The sequence below is a fragment of the Excalfactoria chinensis genome, chromosome 3 (assembly GCF_039878825.1).
Source record: "Excalfactoria chinensis isolate bCotChi1 chromosome 3, bCotChi1.hap2, whole genome shotgun sequence".
NCBI lineage: Eukaryota > Metazoa > Chordata > Aves > Galliformes > Phasianidae > Excalfactoria > Excalfactoria chinensis.
The window spans coordinates 101,714,984-101,728,945 of record NC_092827.1 but is presented as its reverse complement, the minus strand read 5'-3'; the positions used below and the strand labels follow the sequence as shown (position 1 = coordinate 101,728,945).

Genomic DNA, 13,962 nt, shown 5'->3' with positions numbered 1-13,962 from the left:
GATTCCACTCTGAAAAAGGGAAAAAGAAGCATAAGTGCAGACTCAGAGCAGGCAAAAACCTGGCAGTTGTTCGTTCCCAAAACCCCTATGTAAAACCTGTAAGCTTGATTTCTGTTGCCCATTTGGTGTGTTCTGGTGCACATACTGCATCACCAGTGTAGCAGATCCTATGGCAGGAAGGCACTAATACGTGCCTAGGTTCAGTGTGGCTCTTCCAAGCAGAGTATTTCCTGATGTTGCTTCCTCCAGCCTGGTGCTGCTCCACTTTGACAATCTCATCTCCCTTTCTTACTGCCATGAAAGCAGCAGGAACATTTCAGTCTGTGTCCTCATCAAGTTATCCAGGGCCCAGGGTGAAAACCATGGGCTAAATCAAATGGAACAGGATCAGACAGCTTGGTACCCCCAGCTTATAGTCACGAGAGAGGGAATGCTCACCACTGCTCCATCTGCACACATCAAGCAGGTCCTATAACCTGTCAGGATGGCAGGACTGGCCAGCCAACACATCCCAAATGTTTCAAAGTGTTTTTATTTAACTGTTTATTGCTCAGTTTGTATGGTCCAAGAATCCAGACATACCTCACCCTATGTGAAAACTGCACGTCAGTTCTGAGTTGTGCTTTGTGATCCCCAGAGCAGTGGAACAGCACCGCAGCTGTTGGGTGACTTCAACTGCAAGAATAAAGTTCTCACACACTGAACAGTGTATATGTTCATATGTATATGAACAGTGTGTATGTTGCTTTCCTGATCAAACACCAATAAAGTCTTAACGGAATACGTCTTTGGTGATCGTTTGATACATATACTCAAATCACCAACCCAAACCTGCAATGACCAAGCAGTAGTTCAGCCACCCAACCCACTTGTGCTTATTCCCATTTGTGACAAAGGCGCTGCCAGGAAACAAACACTGCCAGTAGAACTTAGAGAAAAGATAGTGAGTAACGTTAACATATAATCTGCAAAAATACCACGTGCCTTGCAAAGTCAGATGCTGCAAAAACAACTACTTTAAGTATCTGCTCATTTCCTCTTTTTTATCTTTATTTTCTGTAAATATTTCCTGGCATTTGGCTCCCTGAAGCTCTTTCAAGGCTGGTAAGTGAGGCTGATGCCTTGCCAAGCAGATTCTCTGGTGACAATGTGACAGAGGAGAGATGAGGCTTTCCTGAGGACTCAGCATGCTCCTTGAGCAACTCCAGCTGCTGTGCAAGTGCTGGGGATGATGCAGGGCACAACAGAAAGCTCACGGAGTTCAGAGCTTACTGTGCTTATGTAAGCAAAACTTAGTGTTTCATCCAACGGGCTGGCAAGCTTTGTCCAGATGAGCACAGAGGAACTCAAAAACCCCTCCATCCTCTATAAATTGAGCCATGTGTTAACCATCGTTTACAGAAGGTATCAGTTAATTCCCCCAGATTTCCTTAGGGTGGGGAGATATTAAGAAATATCTCACTGAATGCCTTGGGTTGGAAGGGACTTCAAAGCCCCCCCAACCCCAACCCTTGCCATGAGCTGGCTGCCCCACACCAGCTCAGGCTGCCCAGGGCCCATCCAACCTGGCCTTGGGCACTTCCATGGATGGGGCACCCACAGCTCTCTGGGCAGCACTGCCAGGGCCTCACCCCCTCTGAGTGAAGAATTTCATCCTAACATCTAACTTAAATCTCCCTCTTTTTTAAGAAGCCATTCCCCCTTGTCCTATCACTATCAGACAATGTAAAAAGTCATTCCCTCTCCTGCTCCCTACAGGTACAGGAAGGCTGCAATGAGGTCTCCCCAGATTCTTCCCTTCTCCAAACTGAACAAACCCACCTCCCTTAGCCCTTCTACATAGGAGAGTTGCTGCAGCCCTCTGAGCATCTTCATGGCCCTCCTCTGCACCCACTCCAACAGCTGTTGTCCCTGCACAAGTCCAGGCAGACACATCAGTTGCCCTTCCTTTGTTCACCAGTGCCATCACTCCATCACAGAAGACTGTGAGGTGGCACAGAGGTGAATTAACCTCATTTTGGGGGTCTCCTGTGGGCCCCAGGTCCACAGCAGAAGGTTGTATGCTCCCAGCAGCCCACTTTTAATTCTTCTCTCATTCTTGACATAACTTGAATATTAAAAAGGAGCGCTCTGTCAGCATCCTGGTATTAGGAGTCCCATTCCCCACAATGGACATATGAAAGAAAACCCATGACGCACAGCCCTGTAACCACAGCTCAGAAAACCCATTGCAAATGTCCAGTATCAGCATTCCCTTGGCAGAAGGGGTGACGGTGGCATTTGGGGTGACTCAGACCGGACTAACATGAAAACTCACTGTTCTGTTATCACAGCAGACAGCCAGTAGGAGCCTTGCAATAACTGTAAGTTGCAGAGCAATGTGATTAATCAACCTTTATCGAGGAATAGCAGTATGTCAGCAGGAAAGGCATTTCTTGATCTGTGACTCAGGGCCATATGAGCAAAAGCCTGGGATGGTTTGGGGCACCAGAGGGAAAAGATCATCGGAATAGAAAAGCATTGTCAAACCATGATTAATCCCATGTCTTCTGCCTCACATGTCTCCTGCTACCAGCAAACACAAGGGCAAGGACGTCTGCATGGTGGTCCCATACCTCACCCTTCTGGGAAAGCTTTGTTTTGGGATGGTTGGAAGTTTTTTTCTTGGAAAATGTCAAAATATTGGTTAGCACACACAGCCCTGAAGTGAAATTTATGTTTCTACGATATCTTTATGGAAACAAAACGCATGGTTTTTATTCATCACTGACTGCATCCTGATGTTTTGCTTTCCCATTGTTTCCTCCGACCTTCCCCCCGGTATTCTGCTGTTTCACTTCTGAAAACAAAACCAAACAGAAGGGGGAAGGAAAATCGAGGCACAAGAAGTGGAGGGGGAAAGAAAAAGAAAGCCATTAAGATGAAAACTGGGGAAACAAAACACTGCTTTACTTTTTTTCTTTGAATTTAAAGTTGTTTTGCTTTTTTTAAAGCCAAGAAAGATGGGCGTTACCAAGCATTGGTGACAGCTCTCTTTCTGGCAGTGGCTGGAGCTCCTTTAGAAAGTCACTGCTGTATGAGTAACTCGTCCTTCCTTTCCTAAGGAATAACTTTCCATGAAGTCAGAGCAAGGGACGCATATTACATAGAAAGAGGGATGATGCAGGGAAACGGGAGGGAGGGCAAGGATGAAGGGTAGCCCTGAGGCAGCAAGCCAGGGGAGCTGTTATCCATAGTATTGATGATTATTAATGATCATCATTATCATTAATCCCCATCTTTCCCTTTTTCCCAATGCCTGCAGCCTCCCAGGAGCAACAGGAATCGCTCAGGGCTGGCAGAGGGCACATCAGGCTGGAGGGTGTAATAAAGTCACCTCCTCGCTAGGAGTGGAGTGAAGCAGCATGGATTTGTTTCTCTGCAGGGGATCCCGAGGGCTAATTGCTGCGGCTGAGCCTTCCAAGTAAAAAACATCCCTCTCTAAATTGAAAAGAAGGGTCAAATGCCCTTTTCCTTGAGTGGCGAAGCTTTAGATGTTTGCTTTTCATTTTTATTTTGCTCTCGGCCATGTTCTGATAGGAGAGGTGGATCCCGCAAGGATAAAAGCACGGATGGGGCCAAGCTGTCATAAAACCATGAGCAGGAGGCGGCCTCGCACTCCTTCCCCTGGAGAGCCACGTGATTGTTTTTAATTTCGAACCCACATGACTTTCTTTAATTCCAAGCCCTGTTCCGTGCATAGCTGCTGCCATGCAGAGCACAGCGGATGTTCTTCTGCCCTCTCACCTCAAATCTCCTGGCCTTGCAAACTTGCAAAGGAAGCTCGCAAAGGGATTGCCGCTCACTCCTGCTGACACCGAGCCCCACAAGTGCAAGGAAGTTCCCCGCTAACAAAAAGCTGCGAAACCCCGGAGAGCTTATGGACCGACTTTCCCCTTTCGCAAAAAAATACCCTCGGTTTCTTCTCAAAAAGCGACCCGAACACTGTCCTTCCCCCCACGCTGCCACCTGCCGCCGGCGGTTGGGATCGCACAGCCGTGCCGTGGGGTCCCGCTGTTACTCGCCATCTCCTCCCTGGAGCTGCCGGGCAGCTCCGGGCTACCCCCACGGCCGCCACTCTCAAGCATGAAGCAGCCCCTGACCTATTGCCCTCCCATGCCGCTACCGCTGTCCCCTGCCTGTCCCGGAGGGTCCTGCGGCAGCCTCAGTTCTCCCGCGATTGCCTTCTGTTCTCGTTCTTCTGATGTCCCCCTCTCCCCCTTCTCCTCTTCTCTCCCCCCCATCCCCCCTTCTCTTCGCCCTCTTTCTCCTCTCCCCCCTTCTACTCTCTTCTCCCTCCTTCTCCTCTCCTCTCCTCATCTCCTCTCTTCTTCCCTCTCCTCCTTCTCCTCCCACGCCTCCCCCTCTCCCATCCCCTCATCTTTCTTTGTGTTTTCCTCTTTCCTTTTAGTTTTTCTTTTCTTTCCTTCCATTCTCTCTTATTTTTCACTTATTTTCTTTTTTTTTCTTTTAAATCAATCTCCACTCTTCTACTGTTTTTCTTCTCTCCTCTCTCCCCTCCCCTATCCCCGCCTCCTTTCCTTCTACTCTCCCCACAACTCCCCCCCTCCTCACCTCTCCCCCCCTCCCTTTCCCTCCCGCATCCCCGAAGGGGCGGCCGCCTCGCCCCCTCCCCGCCGCGGTCACGCCCGGCCGGGCCCGGCCCAGCCCAGCAGCACCTCCCGACTCGCGGGGATTTCCTCCGCGCCGGAGCCGCCCCCGCCGCAATCCCTCCCGGCCCGGCGGCGGCCCGTCCCCGGAGGCGCTTCCTTCCTGCGGCCGGAGCTCTATAAAGCGGCCGCCCTGGTCGGCGGCATGACAGAGATTCGCCGCGCCGGCCGCCCGCCATGCGGCGGCTCCCGCTGCCGCTGCTGTTGGCCGGACTGGGACTGGGGCTGGGGTTGGGACTCGGCGAGCTGCAGCCGCCCGCCCCGTCGGGGGCGCAGTGCCTGGAGCACGACTGCTTCGCCGTCTTCTGGACGCCGGGGTCCTTCGCGGAGGCCAGCGCGGCCTGCGAGCGGCACGGCGGCCACCTGATGACCGTGCGCTCCACGGTGGCGGAGGATGCGATCGAGCTGCTGCTGCGGAACCGCGGCGGGCGGCTGTGGCTGGGGCTGCGGCTGCCTACCCCGTGCACCGAGCCGGAGCGGAGGCTGCGCGGCTTCCAGTGGGTGACCGGAGACACCCGCACCGACTACGACAACTGGGCGCCGTCGGGGCGGCGTTGCGGGCAGCTCTGCGTGGCGGTGTCGCGGGAGCTGAGCTGGGAGGAGCGGCGCTGCGAGGAGCCGGCCGACGGCTTCCTCTGCGAGTACAACTACCCCGACAGCTGCCCCCGCCTGTCGCCCGCCGACGGCGCGTCCCTCACCTACCGCACTCCCTTCGGAGCCTCCGGCGGCGACTTCCTGGCCCTGCCGCCCGGCTCCACCGCGTTCGTCTCGCCGATGGGGCTGCAGCTGCTCTGCGAGGCCGCGGCCGTCGGCGGGAGAACGAGGTGGGGCCGCTCGGAGCCGGGCGCCTGGCCGTGCCGCCTGTCCAACGGCGGCTGCGAGGGAAACTGCGAAGAGCTGGATGGGACTTCGCGCTGCTCCTGCCCTGCCGGCAAAAAGCTCGGCCCCGACGGGCGCGGCTGCCTGTCGCCGTGCGCCGGTGCTCCCTGCGAGCAGCACTGCGTGCCCGACGGGGAGAGCTTCCACTGCATGTGCTCGGAGGGCTACCAGCTGGGCCCCGACGGCAGCAGCTGCCAGGACGTGGATGACTGCATCAAGGTGCCAGAGGTGTGTGAGCAGGTCTGCCACAACACCGAGGGCGGCTTCGAGTGCCGCTGCCACCGTGGCTACGAGATGGTGGAAGGGCACTGTATGCCCGTCCCCAACTGCAGCACCGGGCCCTGTGACCACATCTGCGAGGACGTGCCCGGCAGTTACCGCTGCAGCTGTGATGATGGTTATGTTGTCAACCTGAAGAATCCCACCGAGTGCGTGAGGCAATGTGAGGATGGCAGATGCCTGGCCGAGTGCAACTCCAATGGCCTCTCCTGTGATTGCCCCGATGGTTTTGTGACGGACCACCTGCCTGATGGTGTCGTGCTCTGCGTTGACATCGATGAGTGCGAGAATAACTACTGCGACCACAACTGCACCAACACACCCGGCAGCTACATGTGCCACTGCCAACCCGGCTATGTGCTCGTTGATGTCGACAACTGCAAACTCATCTCACTGGAGGAAAACGTGGATGAGTACTCAGGAGATTCTGGGCCCTCCCTGCCCCTCCCCAGCCGCGTCCCACCCAAAGCAGAGCACCTGCACCCTGGGGCGCTGGTGGGCATCACAGTGGGCGTGCTGTGTGCGGCTCTGGTGCTGCTGGCCATTGGCTACCACCTGGCAAGGAAGCGCTACCAACCCCCCAGCTCTATGGAGTACAAGTGTGGCAGCCCCCGTGAGAAGGAGATGGGGCTCCAGCAGGTGTCTGTCAGCCAGAAAGTGTAGGGAGCCTGGCAGCGAGCAGGAGGCGGATGGAACTGGGTAACGTTTGGTTGTAACCCCCCTGGTTTTGTAAAGAGAAAGCGAGGAAAGCAGTTTGTGTCATTGGCTTCTTGTGTTTCCCGTGCCTGTTGCATACAGACTTCTGGCAGCAGAGCACTCAGATTGCCAGCAGTGCAAGGATCCCGTGGAGCTCACCGTGGTGGGGCTAAAGTGCTGATTTCTTTTCACTCCCACCACCTGGGGACTGTTTGGGGGTGAAATGGGTATTCCAGGAGCACTGAAGTCATTTGTAGGAAGGGCATTTCCAGCGCTGGTGATACTGTGCCTTTTTTTCTCTTGTGTTTTTCCTTTTTTTTTCCCATCCTTTTTAATTTTTCATCCAGGGATCAATTTAATTTGTGTGGATGTTGAAGGCAAAACTTCCTGGTGATGTTTGCGTTCCGGACCTTGCTGCTTGCTTTGCAGGCGTGGGCTGGAGGGTAAATGGGGTGGGAAAGAAGAGTTGGAGGGGGAAAGATCCCTGAAACAGCCCTCAGGGTTGTCAGTGCTGAGGGTCTGTGCCTGAGCAGGGGCAGCTGCCACAGTGCCAAGCTTTCCGGATGGGATTTTGGGCTTGGAGCTGAGGGATGTCTGTGCACAGGCACAGAGCAATGCAGCAGCCCCTGAGATGAATGCCAGCTCCACACTGCCCCAGTTGTTGCTTTCCTGATGTAAATGGTTGAACCCACTGTTTTGTACACCCAGCACATGTGTAAATACTTATTTATTTATTGGAAATATACCCTACGCCACGCGCGATCACCTCGTGATGTTGTGTGCAGACCAATAAAGCTTTTACTGTCTGATTTATAGAAACCTGGGAACGAGCTGTTCTTCCTGCCCTCCCTGCAGCCTGAGCACCCCCCCCTTTCCCCCCCCTCCCAGCATCTCTTGGCCTCTTGATGAAGTTCACAGGCTCCCCAGAAGCAAAGCAGAGCTGTGGGTTAGCAGAGAGCCGTGCTGAAAGCGTGTCCTTCACCAGCAGCATTAAAATAGAACGAATGAGCCAGAAATAGTGGAGAAAGGGAATAACACGAAAAGGACGACGCTCAACCCAAACAAGCTGGAAGTGGCTGATTTAACGCTGCTCGGTGCAGCTCCAGCTCTGCTCTTCAGTTCCCACGGCTGTGCTCAAAGTGCCCTTGAGGGCGATGCTTCTCTGCAGCACAGTGAGCAGCCTTCCTGCTGGAAAGCGTCAGTTTGGTCCCTCTGCTTGGGGATATGAGGAGGGTCTATGGGATATTTTTAATTGTAGACCTTTGTGGAAAGTTTTGCTTTTCCCTTTAAGATGAGGGGAGAGACTCAAGGTGGGCACCTGCTAAGGACTCAAAGCTGCAGCTCCATTTGGGAGGTGGCTTTTTTTTCCAGCCTGTTTTTTTTTTTTTTTTTTTTTTTTTTTTTTTTTTTTTGCCCAGGCAGGGATCAAACAGTGGGAAATGCTGGTGGAAGCCTGGCAGGGTCCCATGCAGAAGCAGAGACTGGGCCATGCCGTGCCGGTGATCTCATGTCCCCTGGGGCAGCACGTGGGTCCCCTCTGTGCCCATCCCATTGACCCTCCCGTCCTGCATCCTCCCTTGGCTGGAACCCAGCCATTAGCCCGGGGGCTCCCCAGTGGCAGTAATCACTCAGCCAAGGCTGGGAGCTGTGTCTCGGGCCAGTGTTACGGCTTTTTATTACATCAGGCTGCACAGCGCGGTTGAAGAGTGGAGAATGCCAGGGGGACACCCCAGCAGAGATGGGGGCAAAGTCATCAGAAAAGCATTCTGTTCCCAAAAGGAGGGCGGTGTGGCCCTCTCCAGCCAGCACCCTATTTGTGGGGCTGCAGAGGTCACCTTAGAAGGTGGTGGTCTTTGCCAGGAGGGTGCCGGGCTTGCAGCAGGGTTCAGGGCGTGCAGGCTCCTGCTGGCAGGGCAGCGGCGGGCACATGCAGCCCTTGCCCTTGGGGTCACTTCGGGGCACGGCGCGGTAATCCAGGGGCTCTTCCTCCTCCTCCTCCTCCTCATCACCAACAGCCCGCACCTCAGGTGGACAGCAGCAGAGGCTGGCATCGAGGCAGCGCCGCAGCACACCGTGGAAGGAGTGCCGGAAGTTTTCCGAGAGGAACCCGTAGAGGATGGGGTTGGCACAGCTGTTGGAGTAGCTGAGGATGAGGCAGGCGTTGTTGACGGTGGCATCGAGGCGGCCAGGTAGCAGGAGGTTGACCAACTGCACCACGTAGAAGGGCATCCAGCAGACTACAAACATGGCCACCACCATCAACACCAGGCGCGTCAGCTTACCCTCGGAGCGCCGGCGCTGCTGCCAGCCCACCCGCTGTGCCACAGCCCGCATCTTGCCCACGATCAGCAGGTAGCACAGACCCATGGCCAGCACTGGCAGCAAGAAACCCAGCAGCGTGGTATATACCACAAAGGCTGCTGACCAGGCTGGGCTAGGCCATAGCAGATTGCAAGCCACTGCTTGGCCATCACGAGTGACTGCAGTGCCAGCAAAGATGGGTATGGGTGAAGCCACCAGCAGGGAGAGGAGCCAGACAGCCCCATTGACCATCTTGGCCACCCGTGGGCGGCGGTAGGTGGCTGCCCGCAGTGGGTGCACCACGGCAATGTAGCGGTCCAGGCTGAGCACCGTCAGGCAGAAGACACTGGTGAACATGTTGAGGCCATCAACACCCAGCACGGTGCGGCACAGCGCCCGGCCGAAGGGCCAGTGGTGCAGGGCAGCCGAGGTGGCCACAAAGGGGATGCTGAGCATGAAGAGCTCATCGGCGATGGCCAAGTTGAGCAGGTAGATGTTGGTTGCCGTCTTCATCTTGGTGTAGCGCAGGATGACAAAGATGACCAGCGAGTTGCCCAGAAGCCCCAGCAGGCACACCAGGGCGTAGATGCACTGGATCACCACCATGCCCGCCAACTCGCCCACCCGCCCACCCCGTGCTGATGGCCCTTCCATCCAGGCTGCGCTGGCATTGGGGGGCACCGCAGAGGCGGCCCACGGCAGGAGATGCTCAGCGTTGGTGCTCATGCTGCAGGGTAGCCCATGGGGGACGAGTGCCGGCCTCTGCCAGAAGGGGAGGGCCCCACACCGCCGTCCTCACCAGGCTCCGGGGGCCTCAGGGGCCGTGGGGAGGGAGCGGGGGTGGGGGGCACCGTGGCTGCATCAGGAATCGGTGCTGCCCGATGGAACCCCTGCAAATCTCAATGGTTTCCTTCACCCCCGCAGTGGGAAACCAGAGGAACGCGAGGGCGATCCGGAGAGATTTTACCTCCCAGTCCTGTGGGGATGCACAGCCAGGGGGCTCCCGGCCGAAGGGTTGCGGGGCTGCTGCCGAGGAAAGTCCCGCTGACCTGGATCAGATGACCGACGGGATCCGAACCTTTTAAAGCGAAAGGCAGACCGCACTGTCCGGATTTTCATGCAGCCGAACCTTGCCGGCCCGCATCACCTGTGCCATGGAAATAAGCTTTCCCGCCTTCAAAACAAATAAATAAACACAATGAGACGTCGATATTAAAAAAAAAAAAAAAAAAAAAAAAAAAAAAAGCCTAATTTCTGCTCGCTGCACTCCCATTGAAAACAAAGCATCCGACATACCCTTCCCCCTTCTTTCTCCTCTAGGTGAGCGGGATTCCTCCCGCTCCGGCCATGGCCACTGCGGAGGCGGGGATGCCGCAGCCCGGCGCTGCTCTGGGGGGGCCCGAGCCGCACGCCTTGAGCCGAGCGGGGACCCCACGACTGGGAGGCGATGAAGGCCTGTTGCCCTGGTGACGGCGGCGGCCCGCCCCCCCCTCTCCGCGCTCGCTCCCGCATCCTTCATGCTTCCCTATCCGTACGCTAATTTCCCAGTGCAAGAAGTAACAAGGGGCCGTGCAGGGCGGGGGTGAGGGCTGCAATAGATGCCCTAGTGAGGCCAGGTGCTGCTGGCCCTTTCATGATAGGTTCTGTTTGTAGGGTAGGACCCCCAAAGCAGCACAGACCCCACAGCACATGTGTGCATCCCCATGAGTTTTTCATTTAACAAATCCAACCCGCGCACTCTGGGAGCAAAGGACTTGGTAATGTGATATCCATTTACAAGATGGGCTGTAAGGAGGACCTGAAAGAAGGCTGTGTGAGGTGGGGTCAGCCTCTGCTCCAAGGGAACAGCCATAGGAGGTTCAGGTTGGCTGTTAGGAACAATTCCTTCTCCCAAAGAGCGGTGAGGCAGTGGCACAGCTGCCCGGGGAGTGGTGGGGTCACCGTCCATGGAGGTGTCCCAGAGTCGTGGGGATGTGGCACTGAGGGACGTGGGCAGTGGGCACGGTGGGGTGGGCTGGGGTTGGACTGAGTGATCTCAGTGATCTTTTTCACCTTCATGATTCTGTGAATCTATGGTTCTCTCCCTTGCCTGCATGACAGCTCCCAGCTCACTGGGCAGTGCCTATGGGAGTTTTCCTGGGATGCAGCCGGCAGCCAGCTGGCTGCATTTGTTTGTGGAAGGAGTTTGGACTGCAGCAATATAGATAAACGCACATATTATGTTACTGAGAACAGACTCAATGTGCATGGGAACGCAGGTGCCTATGTCTTCTTGGTGCTTAAATATATGGCCATCGTTAATCCTGCAGCTGGCAACATTTTTGGCTAGGATGTCCTGGCTCAAATGTCCTGGCTGTGGTGAAGCACAGAAGGGGCTGGCACTGATTGAGGGCCACGGTGAGGACACTGAAGAACATGGTCAGTGGGCATGGTGGGAATGGGTTGGGGTTGGACTAGTTGATCTTAGAAGTCTTTTCCAACCTTAACGATCCTATAACACATGGGTCAAGCTCCCGGTGGGTGCATACATCCAGTATGTATCTGATGTATGGGGAGAGCAGGCAGCCTCAGCCTGCACATGGCTTTTGAATGCTGAGCACCTACCCAACAGTCTGCATCCTATTGACTTAGAGGCCTGTAAATGCAGCACCACGCACTTTCCTAGGCTCATACTTGATGTATTCCCTCCAGTTGCCGCTAGCTAAATATTTGTAAAGGCAAGCCTGCCCCCTGCCCTGCCAGGCCTCCCAACAAAAGGTCTTTTTTCTGGCTGCAACAGAATATCCACCTTGAAATGCAGCCAAAAGAGGGGGAAATGGCTGATGCTGGCCTGTATTCCTGTTCAAACAGCACGGGCAAGGGGGGAGCAGGCTGGCACTTAGCAGGCTTACCCACTCACAGGGCACAGAAGAATTGGGCTCAGATCTCTGTGGCGCTCCCAGCAGTTCTCCAGATTCACCAGAAGAATGGCAACCAACTCTTCCAGGGTTTGGCTGCCCCTGCAAGCATGGGGCAGGCAGAACCCTTGAGTGAACAGCCAAGGCAAACAAAGAAAACAAATAATCCTTCCAGGCAAGCCCCAAGTAAACTCATCTTGTTCTTCTCTGGTCAGAATGAACGTTCCATGAGATGTGAAAAATGTGCACAGAGGTTTCCCAGCACCCAAAACCTGGGGTGAGCCTGGAGATGCGGCATGGATACACCCAGCAGCAGTGCACGCAGGCTGTAACAGCACATGATTGCCTTGAATTAGGCCAATTTCCATGGCTCAGCGTTGATGCACACGCTCCTCATGATAAGGTATGTATCATTTCCTTCAGCTAACGGTCCCCGTGGCTGATTACATCACTATCACTGACTTACATCTGGTTTCTAATCTGATTCTCTTTCCAGTTTCATAGCCAGTACACTTATTTTTATTATTTTTTTGCATGCAGGTGCTCAGAGGCTGCTAGGAACTGAGAGCAAGGTGCAGTTTCTGCAGTAAAGTGAAGCACAGCAATCAGCTCCCAGAGGCGTTGCTCCTTGCGGGAATGCATGACGCCAGCACACAAAATCAACATTTCCATCTCTTCTTAGTGTAGATGTGAAACTGGAACAATCAGAACCCTTTCCTTCTGCAGAAGCGCAGGCATCCAGATGGCATTTATGGCGCCTGGCAGGACCTGCAGCTTGCTTGCAAACAGTTCATTCATTTTGTTGTCATTAATTCGGGTAGATCCTTCAGGATACCAGTTGTGGCAAGGGGCTAAGGAGATTTGCCCTTGCTTGCATCAGCTCCAGCAGCAACATGGTAAGCTATAATAATGCAGCGATCTTAATAATGTTGCACACAAGTTAAATCAATGAAGTAGTAGTTAGTAAGTTAGTGTCAACTAAGTGCTGGAGCCCCGGGAAAAGGAATGGTTGAGGGTACCCAGTGTGCCCAAGAAGTCTCACGGTTGACTTTGCATGGGCCAGTAATGGATTTGTCCCTGAATCTCTGGGAAGCACAAGCCACAGAATCATAGAATATCTTAAGTTGGAAGGGGTGTTAAAGGTTATTTTGCCCTTGGCCTCGTAGGCCCACTACTCAGGCCTGCCCAGGTCCCTCTGGATGTCATCCCTTCCTTACATTGTGTCCACTGCACCACTCAGCTTAGTGTCATCAGCAAACTTGCTGAGGGTGCACTCAGTCCCACTGCCTATATCACAGATAAAGATATTGAAAAGCACTGTCCCAAGATGGACCCCTGGGGGACACCACTCCTCACTGCCTGCACCTGGACACAGAGACATCGACCTCAGTCCTCTGGCTGTGACCATCCAACCAATTCCTTATCCACCAAACAGTCCCTGCTTCAAGCCTGTATCTCTCCAATTTAGAGACAAGGATGTGATATAAGGAGATAAGCCATCTCCGGCTACGTCTTCACAAACCAATCCACACAGAGAGCCACAATTTAAATTATATATTAGAAAAAGAAAAGATGCATACAATCAGCAGAAAAGCAGGTAACATCATTACCACTGGAGCAGAATAGTCAAGCACAGAAGGTAAAGAGATTTAAAATGCATTCGACTGCATGACAGGGAGGAGCAAGATTGCGCTGCGCATCCCACCCTTTCCCCCAGGCAAATACGTGTTTTCTTCAGTTATCAGTTGTGCAAGGAGCTGGTGAGAAGCCAACGGCAAGCACTGCCACTGAGGCATAAGCTCTGGGCTCCTGGCTGAAGGAGGGTGTGGTGAACCCTAAAAACCCCCACCAGAGCCCGGTGGCTCTTGTAGAAAAGCTTCGGGGCTGCCCTTAACAAAGTACAAACCAAATCAGTTTGCATCAGGCTTGGAAGTGAATGCCGTTTGGTTGTCACCCTCCAAAAATGTGCAAAGCTGTGCCAAAGCTCTGCTGCCGGGGGACAGGACATTATCATTCATCCTTTCACTCTCCTGCAGCACGCAGCCATTTCTACAAATTGCCTTTTGTGCAGAAACACATGGAACAAAGGCGACAATGGAGTTCACGGAGATGAGAGCCTAGCCGCTCCTCCAGGGTTTCGGATTTCCTGGCAGAACTCACATATCCTTTGTTGCTGAAAACAAGGATCAGCAGAGAGCACC

At 54.2% G+C, this 13,962-nt stretch overlaps 2 protein-coding genes across 2 annotated transcripts; one reads left to right on the top strand and one right to left on the bottom strand.

Moving 5' to 3' along the window:
• Positions 1-4,684: 4,684 nt before the first annotated feature.
• THBD (thrombomodulin) lies at positions 4,685-6,534 on the top strand. Its single transcript, XM_072331910.1, has one exon. The coding sequence runs from the start codon at positions 4,887-4,889 to the stop codon at positions 6,528-6,530; it is 1,644 nt and encodes a 547-aa protein (XP_072188011.1). The 5' UTR covers positions 4,685-4,886; the 3' UTR covers positions 6,531-6,534.
• An 826-nt stretch (positions 6,535-7,360) lies between these two features.
• On the bottom strand, positions 7,361-10,336 carry SSTR4 (somatostatin receptor 4). Its single transcript, XM_072331911.1, has 2 exons — positions 10,161-10,336; positions 7,361-10,038 (listed from the first exon to the last, which is right to left on the bottom strand). The coding sequence occupies exon 2, from the start codon at positions 9,588-9,590 to the stop codon at positions 8,400-8,402; it is 1,191 nt and encodes a 396-aa protein (XP_072188012.1). The 5' UTR covers positions 9,591-10,038; positions 10,161-10,336; the 3' UTR covers positions 7,361-8,399.
• Between the last annotated feature and the right edge of the window lie 3,626 nt (positions 10,337-13,962).

Excerpts from the sequence above, each read along its gene's own strand:
- THBD (XM_072331910.1), top strand. The coding sequence starts at position 4,887 with ATGCGGCGGCTCCCGCTGCCGCTGCTGTTGGCCGGACTGGGACTGGGG.
- SSTR4 (XM_072331911.1), bottom strand. The coding sequence starts at position 9,590 with ATGAGCACCAACGCTGAGCATCTCCTGCCGTGGGCCGCCTCTGCGGTG.